The sequence below is a fragment of the Sparus aurata genome, chromosome 10 (genome assembly GCF_900880675.1).
Source record: "Sparus aurata chromosome 10, fSpaAur1.1, whole genome shotgun sequence".
Classification (NCBI taxonomy): Eukaryota; Metazoa; Chordata; class Actinopteri; order Spariformes; family Sparidae; genus Sparus; species Sparus aurata.
Window position 1 is genome coordinate 436821 of NC_044196.1, and position 27894 is coordinate 464714.

The following is a 27894-nucleotide window of genomic DNA, read 5'->3' on the forward strand; positions in this document are numbered from 1 at the left end:
GCCCTGTGATTGGCTGCAAACAGGACACTCTGCAGGCTGTGGTGGAGAGGAGGACACTGAAAAAACTGTTATCCATCATGGATAATCCTCTCCACCCTCGCCAACTCACACTGGTCAGACAGCGGAGCACCTTCTCCGGAAGGCTGCTTCAGCTTCGCTGTCGTAGCAACAGATACAGGAATTTTTCCTGCCACAATCCATCACTTTATACAACAACTCTCTCACCTCTGCTTGACAGAGAACTCTGGTCTCTCTACTGTTCTGTTGTATATATTATTATTGTTATAGTATATTTTGCATATTTTGTTTTGTTGTATATATTATTATTGTTTATTGTTTATAGCACACTGTGCACTGTATATATACACTATGTATATATTGGATTCTATTTATGTTATGTACGAAGTGTTTTATTTGCGGACCCACTACTGCTGTAAAAAAATAATTTCCCAGTCTGGGATCATTAAAGTAATTCTATCTATCTATCTATCTATCTATCTATCTATCTATCTATCTATCTATCTATTATATTGAAGCACTAATGTGTATGATCTTATTGTGAGTTAACTTGTACTGATGTTGGATGATATTCACCTGGCATTTTCTACATACTTGCGCAATGTATGTTCTATGAAAAACGTGCCAGAATTGTTTATTTCGTACGGTTTCAATAAAGAATTTAAAAATAAATAAATAGATAAAAAATAAAAAATTAATTGAAAAATAGAGTCTGCACAGATGAACTGAAGCGACACATTTGAACACTATAAACATAAAACATAGTTGTATTATACATATTTTATTAATTAATAGATTAATAGTCGTCTTTATAAAGTCACATCGTGTGTTGGTTGTTCCGGACGGTTTAAACCTGCCAGGGTTCGGTTTGTTGCTAGCATTGGGCTAATGTTAGCCTGAGGAGCAAACGGCTGTAGTGGGGCGGATAAACGGCGGGGCGCTGAACCCGGCCAGCTTCAGCCCTCCGCCCAGCCGTGGGGCGCTGAACGCGGGCAGCTTCATCCCTCCGCCTGGCCGTTTCAAATCAGATCTGGACCGACCCTGAAGTTAATGTGGTCCTGGTCCAAACTGACATGTTTACATTCTGAGCAGCCAATCAGGGGGCACTGACAGCCCACTGATCTGTTAGCTCGATGCTAATGTTACGCTTCCTGGCTGCCCTCCGTCATCCCACAATGCACCTCCTCCTCTGACACTTGGCTGTCCTTCTCTGTCCTCCAGCTGAAGAAGGTGACGAGCGTGGCGAGTCCTCAGTCCAACCCCCGGGCGGTGGACAGCTGGGTGGACAGCATCAGCGCCCTGCACCGGTCCAAACCTCCAGCCAGCGTCCAGTACGGCCGAGCGATGCCCGACATCGACAGCCTGATGCAGGAGTGGCCGGCCGAGCTGGAGGAGCAGCTGGGCCGCCTGCAGCTGCCTCCGGCCCGCCTGAACTGCAGCCCCGCCCAGTATGCCGACACCATCTGCAGCCTGCTGGACATCCCCGTCCATGGCAGCCGGATCCAGTCTCGGATCCATCCCGTTTGTGTGGGGTCTCTGGTCTGACTGGTCTGTGTGGGGTCCTCTGGTCTGACTGGTCTGTGTGGGGTCCTCTGGTCTGACTGGTCTGTGTGGGGTCCTCTGGTCTGACTGGTCTGTGTGGGGTCTCTGGTCTGACTGGTCTGTGTGGGGTCCTCTGGTCTGACTGGTTTGTGTGGGGTCCTCTGGTCTGACTGGTCTGTGTGGGGTCCTCTGGTCTGACTGGTCTGTGTGGGGTCTCTGGTCTGACTGGTTTGTGTGGGGTCCTCTGGTCTGACTGGTCTGTGTGGGGTCCTCTGGTCTGACTGGTCTGACTGGTTTGTGTGGGGTCCTCTGGTCTGGTGTCTCCAGGTGAAGACCTGTATGACATCACCCTGACAGACGGGGACTGCAGACTTCGTGTCACTCTGGATCCGGGTCTGAACCGGCTGGTGGAGAGAAACATCCTGCAGCCTGGATCCGTGCTACGTAACACCACCTTCACCCCCTCCATGGCAGCTCAGCTCCCAGAATGCCCCGGGGCCTCTGAGGGCAGAGACAGGTAGGTGAGGACAGGTGGACTGTCACGCTGTGATGTCACGCTGTGATGTCACTCTGTGATGTCACCAGTCAGAATGAATGTTCCTGCTCCTGCAGTTACAGACTGCTGAGTGTGGAGGTCACAGACGGAGCTCCAGCTGAGGAGGAGGAGGAGGAGGAGGAGGAGGGTGGAGTCCGGAGGGTGGATGTGGACTGGGACTCGCTGCCCCGGTTCGGATCAGAACCTGCAGGTGAGAGGAGATCACTGGCCCCCCTCACTGCTCTGTGATCCAGACCATCATGACTGCGATTGGTTGACTGATTGATCCCACAGGTCCCCTGGTTCCTCTGAGAGCCAATCGGAGCGTGTTCCTCGCGCTGTGGAACAATGTGGACTACAGCGGGGCGGCGTGGAGGGAGGCTCCGCCCCCTGAGGAGGAGGAGGATAACGAGGAGGAGGAGGAAGGTAACGGTACTAAAGAACCACATCGTTGTGAAGAACTGATTTATATCATGAACATTAATCTTTCTAAATGAACTCATTAAGACGAAGAAACGATCGGCTTTTTGTTTCTTTGTGTTGTGATTCTTAAAAAGTCATTAAACAAACAAACAAACAAACAAAATGTGTGTGTGTTGACAGCACGCCGTCCTGCATTGTCAGAGCTGCGGGACTCCTTCCTGTCTGGTCGCCGGGGCGTTACCAGGGGCGCCGTCCGGCATCAGCTGATTGTACGCTCTCAGTAAGGAGCTCCTGGACCGTCCTCATGGCGTCGTGTGTGATGTCATCAGCCTGCTGACGTTCTCGGGATGATCAGAGCGAATCAGGAGCAAGGGAGAGGGTGCAGGACCGCTCTGGTACGTTCACCCTAACACATAGGCTGTGTCCCAATTCAGGGTCTGCACACTTCGAGTGCGAATTTAAAGTGCGATTACATCACTATGCCGCAGCGAAGGGTGTCCCAATTCAAAGTGTTCTCATAATGCACCCCACAAATGCGCACTCCTTTTACCTGTTTTTGGAGGCTGCACCACTACTACACTTCGTGGTCTCACATATCCCAAGATTCATTGCATGCCAGAAGAGAAGAAATAGATAAATAACCTCAAGTGTTGCAGATCTCGTATTTAAATGTAAGTATTGGGTATATACTCGGTTTTTACTCCTTTGAACATCCAACACCAGATATGTTAAACTTCAAGGTAAAATACGTTGGTAATGCTCAGCTTGATGCCTTTGGAAGTAAAACCTTAAAAGCTTCACTTTCAAACGTTAGACGTTAAAATAATTCTGCGATAATTTAGAACTGGAGGAAGGAGATCGGAGTCAGCTCAAGGTTCAAACAAGGTTTTAATCTTGTACAAGAGGAGCATTCACAGAGCAACACGCAGGTCTGTTACAAAGTGAAGACTCAATGTCTGAGGAGAAAGGCATGGTATATATCCCTCTCTGTGGGTGTGTTTTCACTCAATTAGTTCCAATTTATGACCTGCACTTAAAGGAATACTCCTCAGAGAAGGAAGTGATAAGCTTCAGTAGTCACTCAATACCAGACATAGGTAATAAAACGGCCTAAAACAAGGTCACAGGTTACAGGTCATGTTAAACAGTTACATTGAACATTCCTGTGTAAGACTTCAGTTCACATCTCTCTTTGAAGTACAACATTTCCATCACATATCCCTCCTTGTTTATGCTGATTTCAAGCATAATTATAACAAATTTTGTAGAGGGTGAGAGCGAAAACCATATCAGGCAGTTCAAAACATTCTAATTATCCATTATCCTTCTAGATAGGGAAACTCTCTCACGGTCCCGCTGCCCCAGCAACCACACGCACGTACTCCATTTAATAAGGCACAGAAGTTATATAGAAAAAAGTATAAGTTCAAAAGCATTTTGAATACATTGTTACCCCAAAACAAAACATAAACGTCCTCACCAAGCTAGTCAACCCATCGGGCCTGGCTACAGACCTATCCCTACCTAACTAAACTATCCCTTACACATAAAAAGAACAAAAGAAAAGGGGTCACTTTCAATATGTACAAATGCTGTGAGTATTTTCTCTTCAGTGGCTCTAGTCGGCCAATTCAGACAACTACAACCTACCGTTAGATTGTCTGAAGTATCATCTCAATCAGTAGTAGAATAAACACATAAACAGCAATCATCCCTTAAACTGTGATGTCCTTATCTTCATCAAACAGGTTACCATATAAATCATCTGTCATATCAAATGTAACATCTTCTTGTGCTGCATTCTCATAGTCCTCTCGGTGGTCATCGGTGGCGGGGACCTTTTCATACAGCATCGTTGTTTTGGTCACAGCAGTGTCAATGAGTCTCTGTAACAATTCTCTCAAACCATTTTCCCAAAATCTCCTGAAGCCATCCTGTCAGAGGATCATTGAAACCAGAATTGTAAACTTACTCTGCAGATAGGGAGGTTAATCCATCCAGTGCCTTAGGGGTGCTGCCATCCGGTGCTGTATTATGAGGAATAAATGTACAACACATATCTCCAAACATTCTACATACTCCTCCTTTTCAGCCAACAACATGTCTAACGCCATCCTATTCTGCCATGCCATTAAACTAGTCTTATCTAACTGTTGATGTATGCCCCCAGTTGCTTCCCTAGTGTAATTCAGAAATCTTTGTTGATTATAATACACATAATTGATCCAATCCACATTTTTATTAATAGTTACCCACCAAGCCAGGAATGATTCAAAACCCTGCAGCGACCTGATTTCTGGCTTTAAATTCGTCTGGAACACCTCGAGGAACACCAATAGCATCTATATCAACTTTATTATCTAACGATCCTGCTGGTACATTACTCTTTGTAATAGGTGTATTATGTGTCGTCACTTTCTCTAAAGTCTTCGTGTCATATGGTAAAATTCAATAACTGTACCATGGCTCAAGTTCCCTTCCAGTCAGTTGGTAATTCTGCTCTGAGTGTCTTACCTCCGCAGAACCACCATACATCAGCTCTAGCCATGATTTGATCATTCACTACACCATCAGTGACATTGTTCTCGCCCTTACTTACATCAATGATGGTTTTACAGGTTGTCAACACCCCTACTGACACGGTACCTTTGCTTCGTGTCAAGCAGGTATAATTTCCAGTGTATGGAGTAAACCAAGGTGGTTTAATCTGTGGTGACACTGGTGGGAACAAAAGGTTCAAAGTGGTGCAGTTTGTATAACTATCTGATTTGTATAAATCTAGCATGCAGCGAAAGCCTTTCGGATCATTATCTGGATTAAGGGGAAAAGGCACTGTGCCTAACCCCGGCCTGGCTGCTGCACAGGCTAGACAGCTTGAGGGGGAAAACTTGCTGTTTCGGGCTGTGTGAACAATCTGTTGTAACCTCAGATTACTCAGGTTTGGGGACACTGTTATATGAAATATCCCAACTGGGTGTTTTCTACTTACCCATGCTCCCAACACATATGTTTTGTTATCAGTGTGCTTGGGAGTCTTGAATGTTATTATTACAGGATTGCAGTGGTTTGTTTTACAAGTGTCAGGCATCATCTTGATAATTGTCAATCGGTTTTTTAATTCAGGTCTCAGATTGTATCCCCAATCCTGTGTTCCTATATTAGCTATTACCCAATTCCACTTCTCACATCCACGCCCATACCTGTTAACAGTTTTACCCCACACACTTCTATATGTGGTGCATGCAACTGTGGTGACACAGATATATTTTTCTGACCCCAGCCAGCCAGAGTGTTGTCCTGAACAAGGGAAAATCTGACATGCGTCGATCTGAGCAATGCAGTTTATCCCTTCAGTACATTGTATTATCACTGCACCTCTCCTAGTGTCCCATCTGGATTGTGTTCCTATAGCTCCTTCCCTCATTTTATCATTTACCTGGCCTTGTGTCACTATATCAAAGATAAGGAATGCAATTGTGGTCACACATAAAACAGTTATTACACATAGTTTTAATTCTGGCATGGTGAATGCTTCTACTTATCTGACAGTGGTATTTGTGCTCTTTTGCAATGTGTGAGATGGATCTACGTCTGTCTTTCAGCTATGCAGACTGCTGTAGGTGTTGACAGCAGTAATTGATAGGGCCCTCCTGTTGGTGCTGGACCTATTAGATACTGTAGACATAACACGCTTGTTCTTAATCATTTTTGACAAATAGTTTACAATTGTTTCAGTCAATTTAGTATCATCTCCCTTCGTATTTATTAGCGGTACCCTGAATGGCCTTCCATATAATATTTCAAATGGGTAAGCTGCTTCTGGGAATTTACCTTTCTTTGGACGTGGTCTACCTTGAGCATTATGCGTAGAACATATCAATCATGTGGCACAACATTTTTTTTAGTAGTTTTGAAATCCATATGTAGTTAATATGTTCTCTATTGTTGATATCATCCTTCCTGTTGAGACATGGATATTCCCATGACTCAATATTGCAGCAAATCTAAATAAATGTTTTGGTACTATAGGTTTTCCTGTGGACGTTACCATACCTCTATTTTTTCCACTGTTGTGCAAACACATGAAGTGTCGAGAATGCATACTGGCTATCTGTGTACACAGTAATATCTTTATTCTTTCCTATTTTGCACACCTCCATAAGTGTAACAAGTTCTGCTGCTTGTGCAGAGAAATGCGAAGGTAAAGAACTTGACTTTAAAACCTTGTGATGTTACTACAATTAAACATTTGTTCTGTCTTGATTCTTTTACATGAGCCATCTACAAACATCATAATATCAGCAGTATTAAGTGGTACATCGGTGAGATCTGGTCTATCTGGTAGTACAGTAGCAGTAGTTTCTCCTACACAATCATGTGCTATTCCATCTGTTTCATTTGGCAGCAGGGTTGATGGGTTTACTGTTGTGCATCTCTCTATAGTGAGATGTGGCTGTGACAATAAAATAGTCGTGCAACTAAGATGTCGTGCTGGTGACATAAAAGCTATCTTGTTCTGCATTAGAAGCGCTGAGACCGCATGTGAAAACATAAGTGTCAATGAGTGAAATAACACTAGAAGCAGAACTCTGCACACTGAGTGCAGCTGCCTGTACTGCCCGCTAACAAGGTGGCATAGCTTTTGTGATGTTATCTAGTTTAGATGAATAATATGCAGTAGGTCTCTGTTTTCCACCAAATGGTTGTGTTAGGACGCTAGTCATAAAACCATTTCTTGCATCACAGGTCTGAACAAACGACTTTGTATAATCAGGGAAATCTAATACTGAAGAGCTCACTAGAACGTTTAAGTCTAACAAAGGCATCATCTGCTTCTTGAGTCCATGTTATTTTATCTTGAGCCGCTATAGGTTGATCATATATAGCAGTTTGGAGCTGTTGTGCTTTTTCAGCATATTTAGCAATCCACTCTGCAAAAATTAGTCATGCCTAAGAAAGACATGATTTATCTTTTGGTGGTAGTTTCTGGTGCTTACTTAAAAATACTTTAGTGCTTTCTAGAAAACATACTTCTTCTTCCTCCTCATCTTCTGTGTCTTGGTGTGTGTCTGTGTGTGTCAGTGCATGACCTGATTTATTGGCTAAACCAGAGCCGCTTCTCCTCTTCCTCCACAAGCAGGAGGATTAAAAAGGAAATCAGGAATTCCTGAAGCTCAAACAGATCTGACAGTCAAACTTTACTCTTCTTGTCACTTTCACAGACCTGGGCTGCAGAAACAGTGACATACGGGTAGAGGCGGACACATCTGGTGATGCAACCAGGAAATGCTGTGAAGGGTAGACTATCCCATTTAACAACAGGCTGACGCTGCCTGCAGGGCCACAGAAGTACACTCATTCGATGAGACCGAAAGGGCGGGTCCTTGAAGTGTGCAGACCCTGAACTGGGACACAGCTCTGTGTCAGTGTGTCCACGACGAAGGCTGAGTGAGGAAGAGGAGGATGAGTTCTCAGCAGGTGAGTGTTTGACCATGTTCTCTCTGAATGAAAAAATAAACTTTTGTTCTGCTCTGAGAGGAACTTTGAGAACAGAACACAGAGTTAACAGAGTTAATCAAATATAAATTATGGTAGAATATAACTCTGAATTCTTTTATGTTGTCTTTAGAGAATAAACTATTTTTTGAGCCGTCATATGACGAGGATCATGTTTTAGTTTTTAGTTGTAGACCATCTGATCCGCCTTCTGCAGGTGAAAGGACTTTATCCTCAGTCCTGACAGTGATTATATTATATTATATATTTAAAGAAATCTTTGATTAATGATTGTTTACATGATTACAATGAAGTTATAATGACGCTGGATGAGAATAAGAAGCTGAGTGTGGTAGAAGCTGACATGTAGCAAGAGTAGAGGAAGAGGAAGAGGAAGAGGAAGAGGAACACCAGCTGATCAGTGAGCCATGATGCTACAGGAAGCAGCTGCGCGCCCTTATAAGGAAGAAATATCTGATGCAGTTATATGGACCATGTGACTGAAGGAACACACAGGTGATTGTGTTACATAGAAACAGAAGAGACGATGTTATTTCTCAGATATACATCGCAGGACCGACACGGAGGATTAAACATTTTAAGATTAGTCAATTTCTTCAGTTCACTCTGCTGACATGAAGTCTGAACTTTGATGGAACTTGAGGACCTCAGACGAGTCGTCAGTTCCAACAGAGACTTAATCTCTGCTACATATAAGTATTTTAACCGGCCTCAGCTCCTGTAGATTAATCTTTATTATTTACTGAACTGTGAGTTTTATCAGCAGGTGTTCTTGACGATTGACAGTAACTGAGATGAATTTGAGCTGTTTGCTTTGTTCTCGTTAAATCTTTGTTATTTTAAATCTTTGTTAAGTTTGGTTGTAAGTGTGCAAAATATCTTGTCTAAACTAAATCAAACAAACTGTCAGCGTTCACAAAAAGACGCTTAAACTCATCCTGGAACCAAACCAGGTGCTCGGATCAATGAGAGCAGCAGCGGTTCTGGACCAGTTCTAATGGGCGGCAGGTTTTTATTTGAGGGGCAGACGAGGGATAAACAAGACTAAGAACAGGGTTTATAATTTCTAATTGTGTAGTAAACTAATAAAGGCAAACAAACATCAACATGATAAGTTGTAACTTGTGAAAAACTGAAAATAAAAACAGTTGATTAAATTAAAAATACAACTCTCTAAACTTAAGAATATAAACAAATAACGACACAGCAATAATTATTCAAATGTATTCTATTTAAAGTGAAAATGACAAGAACTTTATGGGACTGTGGGGTTTATTGTAAAACCATCAGAGCCATCAGTCTTCATCTTATTAAAACTATTAATTTGACTAAAACACATGTTAATAAATATCAGTCAAATTTAAACTGGAAAAGCCTCAATGGAAAAACATGTGTAGCATCTATACAAAACATTTTAAAATGTTTTAATTTATGTGCATTTTGGGAAACTTTAGGAGAAGAAGAAAATAAAATCCTTTCACTCTTGCAACATGTAAACCTTCAGTCCGTACAGCTCAGTATGAGAGGGAAATCATTTTTAGATTGGAAACACGTGAATTACAACATCAGACAAAGTCAGCGACAACATTTTCAGACCTGATGAAAATCCTGTCTTCTGTTCAATTAAATAAATAAAATACTTTCACTCAGCTCCATTTCAGATATTTGTTCCTCCGCGGATCCTCGCTGTAGTCCGATCGGCTCTCTCAAGGCAATGCACCTTGTGAAACCTTTATTTCCGTCTTTCCCTTCAGCACAAAATCATCACAAGAAATCTACCATGTTATCACTGATGCAGACTCTCTGTTCAGGGGGGTGGACTCAGTTACGGGGGCACTGGCCCCTGTTTGCCCCCCTAGAACCACCACTGATTGAGAGCAGAGCTGCTGTTACGGGTCACGGCTGATGACTGTATCTGACTCAGGTGCTACTTGAGGACGCAGGTAGACATCCAGCTGTTGGCAGTGAGACGCTGGATGAGACGTTATTATCTTAGGCAGTCCCTCGTTAAATTCATATTAAAGCAACATCGTGTGGGTTTAGTGACCTGACCTTTAAGATGGAGAGCTGATCCAGCTCCTCCCGGACAGATGACATCACACTCACTCTCTCTCTGTCTTTCTGTATCTCTCTGTCTCTCTGTTGCTATAGAAACCAAGAGGAAGAAAGGAGCGTAAACATCACACCTGTCAGCTCTGTGACAAATCCTTCACCACGGCCGGATCGTTAATGGTGCATCAGAGACTTCACACTGGAGAGAAACCGTACAGCTGTGATGAGTGCGGCGCAACTTTTAGCACGTCAGGTAACCTTAAATTACACAGACGTGTTCACACTGGAGAGAAACCATACAGCTGTGACGAGTGCGGGAAAACCTTCATGTATTCAGGTCACCTCAAGACTCATCAGCGTGGTCACACTGGAGAGAAACCGTACAGCTGTGACCAATGTGGGAAACGTTTCTTTAAGCGAGATCATCTCAATGTTCACCAACGTATTCACTCTGGAGAGAAACCGTATACCTGCGACCTATGTGGGAAAAGTTATTCTACTTCATGTTACCTGACGAAGCACCGGCGTATTCACACTGGGGAGAGACCGTACTGGTGTGAAGAATGTGGGAAAACTTTCAGTCACCCAACTGGACTGAGCAGTCATCAACGCATTCACACCAGAGAGAAAAGGTACAAGTGTGACTGCTGTGAGAAAACCTTTTATCGGGCGAGCGACTTAAATATCCATCGGCGTGTTCACACAGGAGAAACACCATTCTGGTGTGAGCAGTGTGGGAAATCATTTAGATCTTTAAAACTGCTCAAATGTCACAACCTGATTCACACGAAGGAGAAACCAAAGAGCTCTGACTAATGTGGTGAAGTTTCCCTGGATCAGCAACGAGGCCTTCACACCGCAGAGAGACTCTGGGCAAACCTGGACACAAAGACAGCTGCAAAAACTGAATGTGATGAAGACGTTTGGTTGGATCTGGACCAACGACTCGTTAATCATAAGACAAACGATGTGATTTGAGATGTTTTGGTTTCTTAAGCTTGAGTTGCTCGACTTCACAAATGTGCCGTTATTAACGTTTTATCACTTTAAACACGTTTGAGCTTTGAAGTGTTTCTGTCAATAAAATTGTGGGATTTTCAGCTATGTTAACAAATGTGTCCGTCATGTGTGTTTCGTGTTCTCATCAGCTGTTTGGATCAGACTGTGGAGCGTCTCTGTATGCTACAGGCTACTGACTGACTGAATCAGGATGTCCTCCAGGAGTTCACTATATTTAGCTGCATTCATTTCCCCCTCTGCCTTTATGAGCCTTCGGGACCTGCTGCTGAGAAAAATCCCTGCAGCCTGATGCTGCCACCACCACGCTTCACTGTGTGTTTGGTGTCCCACTAACATTTCGTCTAGCCTGAAGACCAAAAAGCTCCATTTTCATTCCTTAAGAAGTCAAGCAGATCATAATTTCCAACTGTTTTGATAATTGAATAATCGTCTGGTTCACATTCTTACATGTGAGGATCTGTTTGGACAACAGAATCGTTTTGAAGACGTCGACTGCGGTTCTGTCCAGATGTGAAGCAGATCCGCTTTTAGCATTTCTAGAAAAATTGGCAAAAGAAAAATATAAATGATTGTTTGTTTTCATCCACCACAGTAAAAGAAAATCTTTTGATTGATTTATTGTTTCGGTCATTCCTGATCAAATGTCCCATTGTCTGGTTCAGCTTGTTAAATGAGACGTCGTTTAAATAAATAAATAAATAAATAGATATCATTAAAGTCATTAAACCTGAGTGTCTGCGCTCCTCCGTGCTGCAGTTCTCAGTGTCGCCGCCTGGAGGCACTGTTGTCTCTGAATGACACTGCTACATCCCATGATGCACTGCGCTGCCCGTTGCCAGGATACAGTAACTTCAATTAGTAGCTGCTAGCTGGAAGCTAACAAGAGTCTGCGCAGATGAACTGAAGCGACACATTTGAACACTTTGAACATAACACATTTATGTGGTATATATTTGATCAATTTATAGATTAATAGTCGTCTTTATAAAGACACATCGTGTGTTGGTTGGTCCGGACGGTTTAAACCTGCCGGAGTTCGGTTTGTCGTTAGCATTGGGCTAATGTTAGCCTGAGGAGCTAACGGCTGTAGCGGGGCAGATAAACGGCGGAGCGGCTCCGGAGCTCTTCTCCCCGGGACATCAGTGTGAGCGCCCGCGGCTGGTTTCCCCCGGTGACCCGTGAGCGTCCCATGGAGCGGCCTGACCGGGGCAAAGACACCCGACTGCTGAAGAACCAGCCGTACGACGAGAGCTTGGAGGTGATCGACTCCGAGGAGGTGACGAGCGTCTACAGCCCGACACCCCGCAGCCGGCGACAGGTAACATCCTCCGGCCACCACCGCTGCACTGCCCGGCCGGAGTCAGCCGTCCGCCCGGCCGTGGAGCGCTGAACCCGGCCAGCTTCAGCCCTCCGCCCGGCCGTGGGGCGCTGAACCCGGCCAGCTTCAGCCCTCCGCCCGGCCGTGGGGCGCTGAACCCGGCCAGCTTCAGCCCTCCGCCCGGCCGTGGGGCGCTGAACCCGGCCAGCTTCAGCCCTCCGCCCGGCCGTGGGGCGCTGAACCCGGCCAGCTTCAGCCCTCCGCCCGGCCGTGGGGCGCTGAACCCGGCCAGCTTCAGCCCTCCGCCCGGCCGTGGGGCGCTGAACCCGGCCAGCTTCAGCCCTCCGCCCGGCCGTGGGGCGCTGAACCCGGCCAGCTTCAGCCCTCCGCCCGGCCGTGGAGCGCTGAACCCGGCCAGCTTCAGCCCTCTGCCTGGCCGTGGGGCGCTGAACCCGGCCAGCTTCAGCCCTCTGCCTGGCCGTGGGGCGCTGAACCCGGCCAGCTTCAGCCCTCCGCCCCGTGTGTACTGACAACCACGGCTGACAGATAAACTCCTCAGAAATACGTGCAACACGTACTTCAAATTGTTTAAGAGCCAGCAGTAAAAGTACAAACTTATCATCAGCTTCATGCAGTAAAAGTATTTACAGTAAAGTATCAGTAGTTTAAGTACTGCAGTACTGTGAGTAAATGTACTTTGAATGTATATTATTGAGCATTTAAATGAGACTGTACTTAAGTTATTTAACGTTTTCGATCAAAGAACTGAAGGTATGAACATGAACACACCCACAACCAGACATGACTCCAGGTGTGTGTGTGTTTGTGTGTGTGTGTGTGTGTCATCTGCTGTGACATCACTGATGTTTTTCTTCCAGTCAGAGTCCAGGAGGAGCAGGAGGGGGCGTGGCCTGATGTCGGCCAACAGCGGCAGCGACGAGTTCGATGACGACCACGCGCCTCTGAGGGCCAACGAGGTGAGTGGCGGGCAGCCCGGGGTCGGTCCACACGAGGAGGACGAGGAGGAAGAAGAGGAGGACGAAGAGGAGGAGGACTCCGATGAAGACGACTCCGACGATGACGACGAGCCCAGTAAGGCTCCGGAGGGGGCGTACGACCCCGCCGACTACGCCAACCTGCCTGTCAGCACCGAGATCAAAGAGCTGTTCCAGTACATCACACGGTGACCAGCCTTCATCCTCCATTACTGCTCATAAACAGTCCGCTCACACAGAGCCGCCATGTTTGTTTCAGCATGTAGACATGATGAGGTTACTGTTGGAGGAACCAGGTCTGGTTCTTCATTGGTTCTCCTGGTCCGTCTGACGCTAACAGAGGTTCTGGGGTCTCCTCTCAGGTACACCCCTCAGTCCGTGGAGCTGGAGCACAGCCTGAAGCCGTTCATCCCGGACTTCATCCCGGCTGTTGGAGACATCGACGCCTTCCTCAAGGTACAAACACACCTGTGGTTATTATCTGATCCATGGTTCTGGTCCAAGAGTTGTTCTTAAATAGAAGACAGTGGTGGTTCTGAGTCGTGGTGTGTTTCCTGTGTGGCGTCCAGGTGCCGAGGCCGGACGGGAAAGTGGATAGTCTGGGTCTGCTGGTTCTGGACGAGCCCAGTGTGAAGCAGTCGGACCCCACGGTGCTGTCCCTGTGGCTGTCAGAGGAGACCAAACAGCACGGAGCTGCCGAGGTACTCTTCATCACCGACTTCATCATCACACTGTCCTTTCACATTTTCAAATCAGATCTGGACCGACCCAGAAGTTAATGTGGTCCTGGTCCAAACTGACATGTTTACATTCTGAGGAGCCAATCAGGGGCCGCTGACAGCCCACTGATCTGTTAGCTCGATGCTAATGTTACGCTTCCTGGCTGCTGTCCGTCATCCCTCAATGCACCTCTTCCTCTGACACTTGGCTGTCCTTCTCTGTCCTCCAGCTGAAGAAGGTGACGAGCGTGGCGAGCCCTCAGTCCAACCCTCGGGCGGTGGACAGCTGGGTGGACAGCATCAGCGCCCTGCACCGGTCCAAACCTCCGGCCAGCGTCCAGTACAGCCGAGCGATGCCCGACATCGACAGCCTGATGCAGGAGTGGCCGGCCGAGCTGGAGGAGCAGCTGGGCCGCCTGCAGCTGCCTCCGGCCCGCCTGAACTGCAGCCCCGCCCAGTACGCCGACATCATCTGCAGCCTGCTGGACATCCCCGTCCACGGCAGCCGGATCCAGTCACTGCACCTGCTGTTCAGCCTCTACCTGGAGTTCAGAGACTCACAGCACTTCACACGCAGAGCCTAGAGACACCTCACACACTCACACACTCACCTGGGTTCAGTCAACAGGACGTCCGGTATTAGAACGGGACCTGAGAAGATTTAAAGTGTAGTTTGACTGTTATAAACATGTTTGTATTTGTCACAGGAAAATGTCTCAATGGTTCGATTCTGTTTCTTTATCCTCTCAAATAAAATTAAGGGCGGATCAGAAACATCTGACAGACCTTCTCCACGCAGCCGTGTCACGCCTGGCACTGAACACATTTCTGTTTCTGATGCATTCCACAGTGATTTCTGTCTGCAGCAAATCATCACCAGACTCCCTTAACAAATGTGTCAGTTTAGTGAGTTGTTGAGTTGGAGACACTTTATAAACTCTGTGAAACTCTGTCTCTGACTCATTCTGCATTATTTGGATCTTCTTGTTAATTCAGCAAATGTTCTACATGAACTTTTTTCTGTCGTTGAGTAAAGAACTAAATAATACACCTCATTAATAACATCTCAGCACTCAGTTATTTCTTACTGTGTATGATTTATTTCCCAGTCACACTGGACAAACAGACTCCATGTTTCTACTCAAAGACAGAAAGAAGTTCATGTAGAACATTTGCTGAATTAACAAGAAGGTCCAAATAATGCAGAATGAGTCAGAGACAGAGTTTCACAGAGTTTATAAAGTGTCTCCAACTCAACAACTCACTAAACTGACACATTTGTTAAGGGAGTCTGGTGTCAGATGAAAGACATTTTATGATATTTATTCACTTCCGGTTTCCAAAGTTGTATTTGTTTGGTGTCACATGAAGAATAAAGAATAAATGCACCGACTTTACGATAAATATTTAATTATATTCATTGAACAAAACATCTTTCTCCCACAATGCACCGCACTGTTATTGTTCGAGCTGACCGTCCATCATGGCGGCGACTGGCTGCGTCTTCCACAGAATCCTGACCCGGTCCAGACCGTCCAGACCCGGTCCCAACAAGGTGTGACCCGCCTCACCGTCACCCTCCTCCTTATCATTCATACTTATCGATTGATCGGTAATCTAGCTGGCGCGCGTGCGTGTGGAGGCAGATAAACAGTAACGCGCGGTCCGTCTCATCCCGCTCTTTGCGCTCGACACTGTCAACCAGACTCCATTCAAATATCCACCGATTTAACGTCGCTTTGCTCATGACCCGAACCGCCCATCCCACCGAACAGAACTCAACGTGTGTTCTGAACAATGAGACGAGGCGTGCACGCGCGCGGTCCGTGTGCCAATAACACTCCAGGTTCTGAAGAAAGGATCGTTTTTCTCCTCCATCTACTGCGATGTGAATCACTTTAAAAACGAGGTTTTATGTGAAGGATCTGGTGCGTAATTATGCTTATTGTGCTCTGGATCTGACGGATGATTTATTCTGCCTTCAAGATTATAAATCTGCTCAGCTGTCCTGAACATGCGTTTCTTTTTACCTGGTAACTCCAGTTTAGTTAAATCACCTGATATTTAAACGGAGTTTGGCGGTAAGCTCACTGTCAGAGCTAATCTTCCCGATATCTCAGCCTGTTTAATACTGATCTTTAATCTGTTGTATTAAACTGTTATAACAGCAGACTGGACAGTGTGGAGGACAGTGTCAGTGGTTGCTCTCCGTCTTGTGTGTTGCTAATCATTAGAAACATGTTAACGTGTACACCAAACATTCACACCTTTGGCTCACTTATACCTTAGTTACATTACATTTATTACATTATTGACTGGCTGTCTTTAAAGGGGTCTTATCAGGCTGATGTTCAGGGTCATACTTTTATTTGGGCGTTATAATAGAACAGCTTTAAACACTTTAATTTTCAAAATGCACATTATTTGTCTGGTGTGGTTCATTTTCACACTGTGTCTTTAATGCTTAGTTTTAGCTACAGAGTGAGACATCTGACCTCTGTTCAATCATTCATGAGAGCTGCACATGCACATTATTTAACGAGCAGGATGTAGCCAATCAGAGGCAGAGTAGGGCGGGTCATACTGAGCAAGGTAGTGTGATCTAAAATAACGGAGCAGTAGCAGCTGTGTGTCTGCAGACGGACTGGAGTGAATATATTTTATAATATTTATATATATTTACACAAGGTCTGCTACACACATAAGTAAGAGAGGTAAGGCCTGACCCCAGACGAGGTGTTTCAGGAGGAGCTGCAGTGTTTTCTGTGGGACAGTGAAACTCCCTGTGGTCTGGACTTTGGTCCATCAGTCTGTGATGACTTGTTGCACAGGACAGAACTACAGTCACCAGGTATTTTAGTTCTAACTGGTTTGTCCCGTGTGTGGTCTTTCAGGCGTCCTCGTCCTCGCCTGTCCTCTGCAGGGAGTTCCTGTCTGTGGTGGACCTGCAGCGTTACAGCAGAGACCAGGGATCCTCCGTCTACTTCCCCCAGGCGGTCCTCAGCGGTGAGGGCACAGAAACAACAGCATGATTCAAGTAGTTCATATTAATATCAGGATCATCTGTTGACTCACCTGTCAACAAAACCTGTTTCTAAAAACCTGGTCTGACTGGTCTGTGTGGGGTCCTCTGGTCTGACTGGTTTGACTGGTCTGTGTGGGGTCTTCTGGTCTGACTGGTCTGTGTGGGGTCCTCTGGTCTGACTGGTCTGTGTGGGGTCCTCTGGTCTGACTGGTTTGACTGGTCTGTGTGGGGTCCTCTGGTCTGACTGGTCTGTGTGGGGTCCTCTGGTCTGACTGGTCTGACTGGTCTGTGTGGGGTCCTCTGGTCTGACTGGTCTGACTGGTCTGTGTGGGGTCCTCTGGTCTGACTGGTTTGTGTGGGGTCCTCTGGTCTGACTGGTTTGTGTGGGGTCCTCTGGTCTGACTGGTCTGTGTGGGGTCCTCTGGTCTGACTGGTTTGTGTGGGGTCCTCTGGTCTGACTGGTCTGTGTGGGGTCCTCTGGTCCGACTGGTCTGACTGGTTTGTGTGGGGTCCTCTGGTCTGACTGGTTTGTGTGGGGTCCTCTGGTCTGACTGGTTTGTGTGGGGTCCTCTGGTCTGACTGGTTTGTGTGGGGTCCTCTGGTCTGACTGGTCTGTGTGGGGTCCTCTGGTCTGACTGGTTTGTGTGGGGTCCTCTGGTCTGACTGGTCTGTGTGGGGTCCTCTGGTCTGACTGGTCTGACTGGTCTGTGTGGGGTCCTCTGGTCTGACTGGTCTGACTGGTTTGTGTGGGGTCCTCTGGTCTGACTGGTCTGACTGGTCTGTGTGGGGTCCTCTGGTCTGACTGGTCTGACTGGTCTGTGTGGGGTCCTCTGGTCTGACTGGTCTGACTGGTTTGTGTGGGGTCCTCTGGTCTGACTGGTCTGTGTGGGGTCTTCTGGTCTGACTGGTCTGTGTGGGGTCCTCTGGTCTGACTGGTCTGACTGGTTTGTGTGGGGTCCTCTGGTCTGGTGTCTCCAGGTGAAGACCTGTATGACATCACCCTGACAGACGGGGACTGCAGACTTCGTGTCACTCTGGATCCGGGTCTGAACCGGCTGGTGGAGAGAAACATCCTGCAGCCTGGATCCGTGCTACGTAACACCACCTTCACCCCCTCCATGGCAGCTCAGCTCCCAGAATGCCCCGGGGCCTCTGAGGGCAGAGACAGGTAGGTGAGGACAGGTGGACTGTCACGCTGTGATGTCACTCTGTGATGTCACTCTGTGATGTCACCAGTCAGAATGAATGTTCCTGCTCCTGCAGTTACAGACTGCTGAGTGTGGAGGTCACAGACGGAGCTCCAGCTGAGGAGGAGGAGGAGGAGGAGGAGGAGGGTGGAGTCCGGAGGGTGGATGTGGACTGGGACTCGCTGCCCTGGTTCGGATCAGAACCTGCAGGTGAGAGGAGATCACTGGCCCCCCTCACTGCTCTGTGATCCAGACCATCATGACTGTGATCGGTTGACTGATTGATCCCACAGGTCCCCTGGTTCCTCTGAGAGCCAATCGGAGCGTGTTCCTCCCGCTGTGGAACAATGTGGACTACAGCGGGGCGGCGTGGAGGGAGGCTCCGCCCCCTGAGGAGGAGGAGGATAACGAGGAGGAGGAGGAGGAGGAAGGTAACGGTACTAAAGAACCACATCGTCTGATTTATATCATGAACATTAATCTTTCTAAATGAACTCATTAAGACGAAGAAACGATCGGCTTTTCGTTTCTTTGTGTTGTGATTCTTAAAAAGTCATTAAACAACAAACAAACATTATGAGTGTGTGTGTTGACAGCACGCCGTCCTGCGGTGACGGTGTCAGAGCTGCGGGACTCCTTCCTGTCTGGTCGCCGGGGCGTTACCAGGGGCGCCGTCCAGCATCAGCTGATCGTACGCATCATCAACAAGTCACACCTGATGTATTATGGGAGAACAGACCGGAACTGTGAATGTCCATATAAGGTCAGAGGACGTCTGAGGAACGTGTGAACAGACGAGCAGCGCCAAGCTGAGTGTTAACTCTGTGTGTGTGTGTGTGTATGTGTGTGTGTGTGTGTGTATGTGTGTGTGTGTGTGTGTGTGTGTGTGTTTGCAGGTGGTGCTGGAGGTGTGTGACCGCACAGGAAGTGTGTGTGTGGTGCTGTGGAACAGCGTGTGTGTCAGCTGGTATTGCCGTTTGAAGCCTGGTGACATCATCAGCCTGCGACGTTATCGAGTTAAACAGCACTACCAGGCTGAGCCAGATGACATAGGTACACACACACACACGTACACACACACACACACACGCACACACACACACACACACAGATGGTTCTACGAGGACGGACTCGTCACTCTGTTCCTGTGGTTCTGTCCAGAGATCAGCGTGAACAGCAGAAATCCTGCTGCTCGTATCGCCATTCTCCCAGAATCCTCTGTTTCACCTGAATGCCTTCCAGCTGAACCCACATACAGCTTCCACACCAGGTACACACACACACACACACACACACACACTCACACACACACACACACACCCTGACTCTCTCTCTCTCAGTAAGGAGCTCCTGGACCGTCCTCATGGCGTCGTGTGTGATGTCATCGGCCTGCTGACGTTCTCGGGACGATCAGAGCGAATCAGGAGCAAGGGTGAGGGTGCAGGACCGCTCTGGTACCGTTCACCCTAACACACAGTGTTTGTGTGAACATTGTGTGTTCATTGTGTGTTTTCATTGGCAGATGGCAGAGGGGCGGAGCTTCTGGAGTATCGTTGGCTGCGATTGGAGGACGGGACTACCGACCAGCCAATCATGGTGAAGCTCTTCTCCACGTCTCAACCTGAGTCCCACCAGAAGCTCCTCCCACGTGAGACACACACACACACACACACACACGCACACACACACACGCACACACACACACACTCACACACACACACGAAGCTGACAGTGTCTCTGTGTCTGTCTTCAGTGTCGGTGGTGGTCTGCAGCAGACTGAAGTTGATCAGAACTGCAGATCGGACCGACGCCGGCTTCTACCTGACAAACACCACATACACACAGGTGTACTGCACAGGTAACTTGGCCGGACAGTCTCCTCACTGTGACACGTCTGGATTCTCTGATTGTTAACGTCATCTTCTCTGTCATGACATCATTAGTTTGTCTTCTTGTTCATTGGTCAGCTGAATTCTGTCCTCTCTCCCGATTGGTCGACTGACAGGACTTGGCCACCACTCAGAGATGAGTTACCGTAAGCTCCGCCCTGTGCGACAGTTCCTCCAGTGGCTGAGGAGCCAGGAGGACGGACAGGTGCTGAGCAGGGCTCTGATTGGAGGATTCTTCATCCATCCGCCTCCCCCCGTCTCCTTGGAAACATACATGAAGGACAGGCGAGGTCATCCATCTGTATCTCTCATTTAATTATAATTATTAATTAACTGGAACTATGACACTTAAATGGTGTGTGTGGTGTGTGTGTGTGTGTGTGTGTGTGTGTGTGTGTGTGTGTGTGTGTGTGTGCCCACAGGTGAGCCAGGCTTCCTGAGGGGGGCGGAGCTTCAGAGGGAGATGGAGCGGCTCTGTTACCGGGAGCGATGCACCTTCTGTATCCAGGGTACTGTTACCATGGTGACGTACAGCCACAGAGGAGAGGTGACTCTTGTTTGTTTGTTTGTTTGTTTGTTTGTTTACAGTTTAGACTCTTCAGAGCCGTGTGATTGGTCAGACCCTCAACGTGGACCCGGTCCACTCTGTGATGTGCCGTCTCTCTCACGTCTCTCAGGAGGACCGCTGTTTGTTCTGGACGGACCGAGCTTCACCTCTCTCCCCCTCCTCACCCTCCTCACCCTCCTCTCTCCTCTCTAAGTCCTCCCCTCGCCCGCCTCCCTCCCCCTCCCTCTCCTCCTCCTCCTCGTCTCTCCTCCCTCTGCCCTCCACCCCTCGCTCCTTCAGACCTCCTCTCTCCTCCTCTTCCTCTTTCTCCCCGACGTCCTCAGCTGTCAGTCAGCTGACGCCCCGCCCCCTGGACCACTCGGCCGGGTGAGACTCCATTTCATCTGAATCGTCTTGGCTCTGTTGTTTTCAGTGAGTCACCAGACAAACTGTGTTTCAGCAGGAAGTCGTGGAAGAGGAAGCAGCTGCTGCCGGCCGAAACGCCCAAGAAGAGGTCAGCCTTGTTTTCTATCAAAACTTTATTAAGCGTCGTCACAGAGCGCAGACTGACCTCATGTTCCTGTTCTGACCCAGTCAGCTGATCCATCCAGATCACCTGCACTGTAAATATAATCACATGATGTCATGAAGTATATGATGTGTGATTATTAACAATATAACCAGTTTGTTACATGATAAAAAAGCCACATGTGTCAGTGACCAGCTGTGATGTCACTTCCTGCTCGTCCATCACTGAGGCACACAGACTCCATGTTTCTACTCAAAGACAGAAACAAGTTCATGTAGAACATTTGCTGAATGAACAAGAAGGTCCAAATAATGCAGAATGAGTCAGAGACAGAGTTTCACAGAGTTTATAAAGTGTCTCCAACTCAACAACTCACTAAACTGACACATTTGTTAAGGGAGTCTGGTGCTGCTGTCACTGGTTCAGAAACACAACAGCACCTGTGTAATCCATCCTGCCTGTTGTTGTCTCCGCAGACGTCCGTCGGTCACACTCCAGCCCGAGCAGAACAATAAGACGGGTAAATGTTTCTCTTTACTGTCGTGTGGGAAGTCTTTGGGTTTTGGACTGTTGGTTGGACAAATGAAGACATTCGAAGACGTCTCTTTGGACTCTGGGACATTATGATGAGCATTTCACAGACAAAAGCATTTAGTGGATGAATTATGTAAATGATTACTAGTTGCTGCTGTGTACGCGTCCCCAACAGGAAACATATAATAAATCTGTGTGTCTGCAGTCATTCTGTTTGAAGCCTCCATGGAGTTTCTAGAAAATGCAAACGCTGATGAAGATGACGACGATGAGGACGCCTCCTCCTTCGTCACCGCCCCCCTCCTACCTGCCTTTCCGACTGTTGCCGTGGAGACGCTGCCGATGCGTTACGACCATGCCCACAGGGAGGAGCAGGCGGCCGCCGTGGTGATGGGAGGAAAGGCATCTGTCGCCGGGAAGTTTGACCTCGTCCCTGAAGATTACTACACTCTGAGACTGAGAGGTGATTTATGATCAATGAACTGTTTCATTTATTATTCAGGAACGTATTTCTCATTATTAACAATAATAATAATCAGCTGGATCTCCGCAGCGCTGTCAGACGGTGTGATGGTGGACGTCGTCTTCCTCCCTCACTCCTCCTCTTCCTCCACCTCTCTCCTCCATCACTCCAACACCTGGACCTCCATCCTATCACACGGAGCCTTCTCCTCACACACACCTGCACCTTCCCCAGGTCAGTCCACACACACACACACATGCACACGCACACACACACACACATGCACACACACACACACACACACATGCACACACACACACACACACACACACACACACACACACCTGGTTTAGTTTATTGACATCAAACTAACTAATTCAACTCTGTCTCTCTCAGCTGACCTCATCGCCATGGCAGCCCAGCTGGCCAATCAGAGGCTGGTGTGCGTCCTGGAGGCATGTCACCTGGGCGGAGCCAGAACTGAGCTCATCCTGAGCCGAGCCTTTCACCTGACCGACTGACACACACACACACACACACACACACACACACACACACACTGTTGCCTGACGTTTTAAAGTTTGTAATTTATTGTGTTTTAGATTTTTATACTCGACCACTGAAATAATTTATGAAAGTATTTTACATTTTCCACGAAACATGTTTTTGCACTTTACTGATATTGGGACTTGTAGTTTTTAACTGTGTAATTGGACTACATGAAATGAAACATGGCTGACTGTGATGTCTGAAGGAAAGAAGAGCTGATGAAATGTGATCCAACAGATTAATTAGATTTATTCATGTTTGTTATTAGTTAACTCGTCCACGAGTCTGAGAACGTGAGGGTTTACAGCCCCGAGCGTGTGGAGAATCACAATAATACAATGTACAGATGATCAGGAGGAAACTATGGATAAAATAAGAATCCAATGACTTCTGTTCACAGAGCTGTGAGCTTTGTACGGTATGTTGTTGTGTTTTGACCTCTAAGGCCACCGTAGCCTCGGCCCTGTTTGTTCTGACAGCTGAAAGGAAAATATTGTTCTGGTGCCACAGAGTTCCCTCAGCGTTCTGACAAACATCCAGCGTTTCCCGACATGTTGTGACTGTGAGGCTTTTGTATTTGCTGTCTTTGACCTTCTGTCCGTCAACGTGTTTCTGTTTCTAATAAATCCTGCTCTCACTCTCATGTTTTCATTTCTATCGGTGCTTCAGGCAGCTGAACAAACACCAGCTCATCAGATTTTAGATTTGTCTTGCTGTTAACAACGTGCTGGTCCGTCTCTGAATGCTGTCTGACTTCCTGTCTGTGGCTCATTGGTTCCTACTGAGTAACTTTAAAATACTAATACTACTAATAGAACTATTCTCAGCGGCGGATGAATCCACGTTTGGTGCTCCGTCAGTATCTGTGGCACTTGTTAGTCGCTGTTTAGTTCAGAACATGTGACAATAACAAAATCAGATCATCACCTGACTCCTCTGTTAGTTAGTGCGACACATTTTGCAATGTTAGCACACTAATTAAAATTTATAGCGTGTTTTTAGCCCCTCAGTAGTCACTTAGCATGCTAACAAAGTCATTAACCTGCAAATTATTGTCTGCTAAATATTAGCTTGTCAGTGTTTGTTAGCTCGATAGAATGATCAGGATGTTTACACACTGTGTGTGTGTGTGTGTGTGTGTGTCGATGAAACAACAACAGTGAGACTCATCGATGTGTGTTTATTGGAGAAATATCAGACTGACTCACACGATGCATATTTGGAGATTCGTTGGCTGTTTGAGTCTGAACAGGAAGTAAAACTAAGACAACGACTTGATGGTGTTTGTGTTTACAGTCTGCAGTAGATGAACACCTGTGTGAGGTGAGCAGTGTGTGGGCGGAGCCTGCTGCTCAGCTGCGCTGGCTGTGTCGCTGGCAGATGTAGCGCAGCCTGGTGGAGCAGTGCAGGTCGTTGAGGCGTCCGTCGCTGTGAAGGTGAGCGCAGTCCTCGTCTCCGGGGCCGAAACCGTGACCGGTCCAGCTGTCGGGCTGACCGGGTCGCCACCGTCTGGATGCCACGGACACAGATAAACACAGAGTGACAGTGAGTTGACAGTGACAGTGTGTGCTGAGTGCGGACTGCAGTCAGACTCACTGAACTGTGTCTGACTGTTCCGGGCAAATAAACACGAGGAGATTCTCTTTCTGAAAGCTTTTTAGCTTTAGCTTGTTTGTCTAATCCCACTACACACCCGACCAGCCTAGACCAGTACTAGTACCAGTACCAGTGTCCACAGTTCATCCTCTCAGCACCACCAGCAGCGTCAGACACACACAGCCCATCACAGTGTTTCTACAGCGGACCGCTGTGAGTCTGAATGTAAGAAGGAAGAAAGAACATCCCACCTGCGGTTCATGACGTACGGCGTCTGGTTGACCCACTCCCAGTGTCCCGTCCTCTCGTCGGTCAGACCCACCCAGTAGAAGGTGCCCATGGTGTGATGGATCACAAAGGTCTGGACCAGACAGACAGAGACAGATTTAACTTTCTGAAGGCGTCCAACAGAGATCAACTCTGGGTCCTCTGCTGTTTATGAAGAGATTATTTATGTTTCTCAGACAGACAGACAGACAGACAGACAGACAGGCAGGCAGGCAGGCAGGCAGGCAGGCAGACAGACAGACAGACAGACAGGCAGGCAGGCTGTCTCACCCACTCCTCGTCAGTGTTCATGATGACCAGGTGGGATTCGTGTCCGTTGCACCAGTTTCTGGCATCGTCCCAGCCCAGAGCCGTCTTACTGAAGTAATAACAGCTGGAGCCAAAAGGAGTCCAATCAAGAGGACAGCAGCCGTCCCCAACAGAACCTGAGAGACAGACAGGCAGAGAGAGAGAGAGACAGACAGACAGACAGACAGAGAGAGAGACAGAGAGAGAGAGAGACAGACAGAGAGACAGACAGGCAGACAGACAGAGGGTGTATGAGGCAGTTAAAATCAGACTATCCACCTCACAGTGAGGACATGGATGTAAAGAGTACAATGTGTGTGTGTGTGTGTACCGTTGTTGATGATGCGTTCGAGGGAACACTTGAGCGTGGCGACCGTCCTGCTGAGGGAGTCCAGAGTCGACAGCTGCTTCAGCGCCTCCGACACTGAACACAAGACGTGATTGGTCGTCAGTACTGACCGCAGCCTGTCGATGGCTGCTGAGGTCAGAACCAGAATGTTCTGTGTTTCTGAGCAAGTCGGACTCACCTGAGGTCAGCTGGTCCTTGTTGCTCTCCACGGCAAACTTGAGACGATGAATGTCTTTGGCTGCACCTGGAGGACAGAAGGACAGGAGGACAGGAGGTTAAGGACCAATCAGAGGGAAGTCCGTCCTGACCTGAACTCACCATGTTATTACCTTGTGTGAGCTGCTGTCCGGCGCTCTGAGTCTCCGTCAGGTTGGAGACATTATTCTCCACCGACCACAGTCTGCTCCACGTGCTGCTGTCTACACACACACACACACACACACACACACACACACACACACACACACACACAAATATGTGCTCTCAGTTGGTTCCGTAACTACATGTTTGGGAGGAAACAATACGTCTCTATATTCAATCACAAATCTGAATGTAGAACATAGAGTACGGTGTCCACCAGGGATCTATCCTCGGACCGCTCCTCTTTATTTTATATATACATGACTTTATACACTGTTCTAACATTCTACACAAAGTCGGTTCGCAGATGATACTAATTTATTCTTATCGCACAAGAACATACACGACCTGCAAAAGAATCTAAATGTTGAATTGATCAAGGTTGATACATGGTTAAAATGCAATAAATTGTCACTAAATTTAAATAAGACAAACTTTATTATTTTTCGTTCAAAGAGAAATCGAAGCAACCTTGAACTTATTGATATTAAAATAAATGACAGCCCCATTGAGAGAGTGAAGACCACTAGATTCCTGGGAGGTCAAATGGACGAGTTCGTAAATTTCAGGGGGCATATTGATGAATTAACCAAAACATTATCAAAATATGTCGGACTATTTTTTAAGTAAAGGCATTTTTTACCTGGTGAAGCACTTGTAACATTATATCGGTCATTATTTGAACCACATCTTAATAACTGCAATATTATTTGGAGCAATACATTCCCCAGCCACTTGGGGAATTTGATAATTCTGCAAAAGAAGATCATTCGAGCTATGTCTTGGGCTAAATTTGACGCTCCTTCCGACTCGCTTTTTCATGGCTATGGCCTCCTGAAAATTACTGAACTTAATACTTTTCATAATGCTTGTACTATGTTACATGTGTTGTTAATAAGCTCAATGAAAGATTTTGTGACCTGATTCAAATTTCCTTATCTCTGCATTCATATCAGACTAGGAAGAAGCATCTTATTAAGGGTAAAACTCGGAAACTCAAATGTAGCAGCCTCAGTATTGTCTGCAAAGGTCCGCAGGTATGGAACAATCTAGATAGAGACATGCAAATGTCCCCATATACATTCTCTCATTCTCTGTCATGATCCTGTTATGGTAAATTCTCTTTCCTACACTGTAGTATAATTCTTCTTGGACTGTTGGTGACGTGACCACTTGGACCATGTTAGGGTTAGCTTTAGGTTAGGGTATCTCTTGTTTGGGTGTGTATGGTTGAGAGTGTTATATGTACATGTAAGTGTATATATGTGAAAATGTATTCCATGTTATTTTTATTTTTGTTTATTACTTGTATCTACTTTGTGCCGGGGCCCCTGTTAATAAGCTTTTTAAGCTTCCTAGGGTGTCCCAATTCACATAAGATTATTACAGATTTAAAAGAGTATGTTGTACATGATTTTAACTGATGTGAATAATGAAATGAAATTATATATATATATATACACACACTAACGCAGAGGGGAAGTGTTCCAGGTGTTTAACCCTGTGTGTGTGTGTGTGTGTGTGTGTGTGTGTGTGTGTGTGTGTGTGCTCACTGCTTGCTCCCAGTGAGATGATCAGGATCAGGATGACTGCAGCTGTCAGAGCAGGAAACAACCAGCGTCTGAACCTGGAGACACCTGAGAGGTAGACAGGTGCAGGCTCTGACAGACAGACAAGCAGCGAGACAGACAGGTGAAGAGACAGACAGGCCGAGACAGGCAGAGACAGACAGGTGAAGAGACAGACAGGCAGAGACAGAGCGGTCGAGAGACAGACGAGCAAACAGGTGGAGAGAGAGAGAAGGTGACCTCTTCATTTGACAGCGAGTGACAAAAATACCAGCGTCATTCAGAAAGCACACCACAGGAACAGACAGACGGGTGGAGAGAGAGACAGGTGGAGAGACAGACAGGTACCTTTGTTCCAGAAGGAGCTGCTGTCGTCTTCAGTCTCGTCATGGTACTCAGTTGTCATGGCGATGTCCCCTGTCCGTCTCCGTCCTCTTCTTCACGCTGGCGACTGACAAACTGACCGACTGTCCAAACACTGAGCTGAGGTCAATGCCCACACACTGCACTTTGAGCTGTGTGTGTGTGTTCCACAAACAAGAGTACACACACACACACACACACACACACGTGAAGCCGAAGC

General features: G+C 47.1%; 3 protein-coding genes and 1 pseudogene across 6 annotated transcripts in view; 3 read left to right on the top strand and 1 right to left on the bottom strand.

The window, feature by feature from the left end:
• Positions 1 to 1670: 1670 nt before the first annotated feature.
• LOC115590052 (zinc finger protein 239-like) overlaps positions 1671 to 27894 on the top strand; it is a 285383-nt gene continuing 259159 nt past the window's right edge. Inside the window, exons 1-5 of one of the 3 annotated variants that reach the window (XM_030431308.1) lie at positions 1671 to 2077; positions 2173 to 2306; positions 2390 to 2521; positions 2699 to 2913; positions 7741 to 7974. In XM_030431308.1, coding sequence (XP_030287168.1) covers positions 2028 to 2077; positions 2173 to 2306; positions 2390 to 2521; positions 2699 to 2802 — 420 coding nt within the window. In that variant the 5' untranslated portion in view covers positions 1671 to 2027 and the 3' untranslated portion in view covers positions 2803 to 2913; positions 7741 to 7974. Of the gene's footprint in view, positions 2078 to 2172; positions 2522 to 2698; positions 2914 to 7740; positions 7997 to 10186; positions 11219 to 27894 lie in introns of those variants that run through there. The other 2 variants (XM_030431310.1, XM_030431307.1) reach the window with 2 other exon arrangements.
• ift46 (intraflagellar transport 46 homolog (Chlamydomonas)) lies at positions 11933 to 14943 on the top strand. The gene is made up of 5 exons (XM_030431262.1): positions 11933 to 12425; positions 13304 to 13608; positions 13783 to 13876; positions 13990 to 14121; positions 14370 to 14943. The coding sequence occupies exons 1-5, from the start codon at positions 12297 to 12299 to the stop codon at positions 14721 to 14723; spliced, it is 1014 nt and encodes a 337-aa protein (XP_030287122.1). The 5' UTR covers positions 11933 to 12296; the 3' UTR covers positions 14724 to 14943.
• On the top strand, positions 15570 to 23505 carry LOC115589957 (RPA-related protein RADX-like; annotated as a pseudogene).
• Positions 24023 to 27806, bottom strand: LOC115590045 (C-type lectin domain family 10 member A). 2 transcript variants are annotated; one of them, XM_030431299.1, is made up of 8 exons: positions 27660 to 27806; positions 27297 to 27404; positions 25713 to 25802; positions 25562 to 25627; positions 25366 to 25458; positions 25017 to 25171; positions 24710 to 24819; positions 24023 to 24371 (listed from the first exon to the last, which is right to left on the bottom strand). In XM_030431299.1, the coding sequence occupies exons 1-8, from the start codon at positions 27715 to 27717 to the stop codon at positions 24215 to 24217; spliced, it is 837 nt and encodes a 278-aa protein (XP_030287159.1). In that variant the 5' UTR covers positions 27718 to 27806; the 3' UTR covers positions 24023 to 24214. The 2 variants fall into 2 exon arrangements, with proteins under 2 accessions (XP_030287159.1, XP_030287160.1); XM_030431300.1 differs by lacking the exon at positions 27297 to 27404 and having other exon boundaries at positions 27660 to 27759.

Coding starts and splice junctions, on each gene's coding strand:
- ift46 (XM_030431262.1), top strand. CDS start 12,297: ATGGAGCGGCCTGACCGGGGCAAAGACACCCGACTGCTGAAGAACCAG. Junction 12,426..13,303: donor CACCCCGCAGCCGGCGACAG/GTAACATCCTCC, acceptor TTTTTCTTCCAG/TCAGAGTCCAGGAGGAGCAG. Junction 14,122..14,369: donor AACAGCACGGAGCTGCCGAG/GTACTCTTCATC, acceptor TCTGTCCTCCAG/CTGAAGAAGGTGACGAGCGT.
- LOC115590045 (XM_030431299.1), bottom strand. CDS start 27,717: ATGACAACTGAGTACCATGACGAGACTGAAGACGACAGCAGCTCCTTC. Junction 25,803..27,296: donor CATCTCACTGGGAGCAAGCA/GTGAGCACACAC, acceptor GTGTGTGTGTAG/ACAGCAGCACGTGGAGCAGA. Junction 25,459..25,561: donor CAAGGACCAGCTGACCTCAG/GTGAGTCCGACT, acceptor TCTTGTGTTCAG/TGTCGGAGGCGCTGAAGCAG.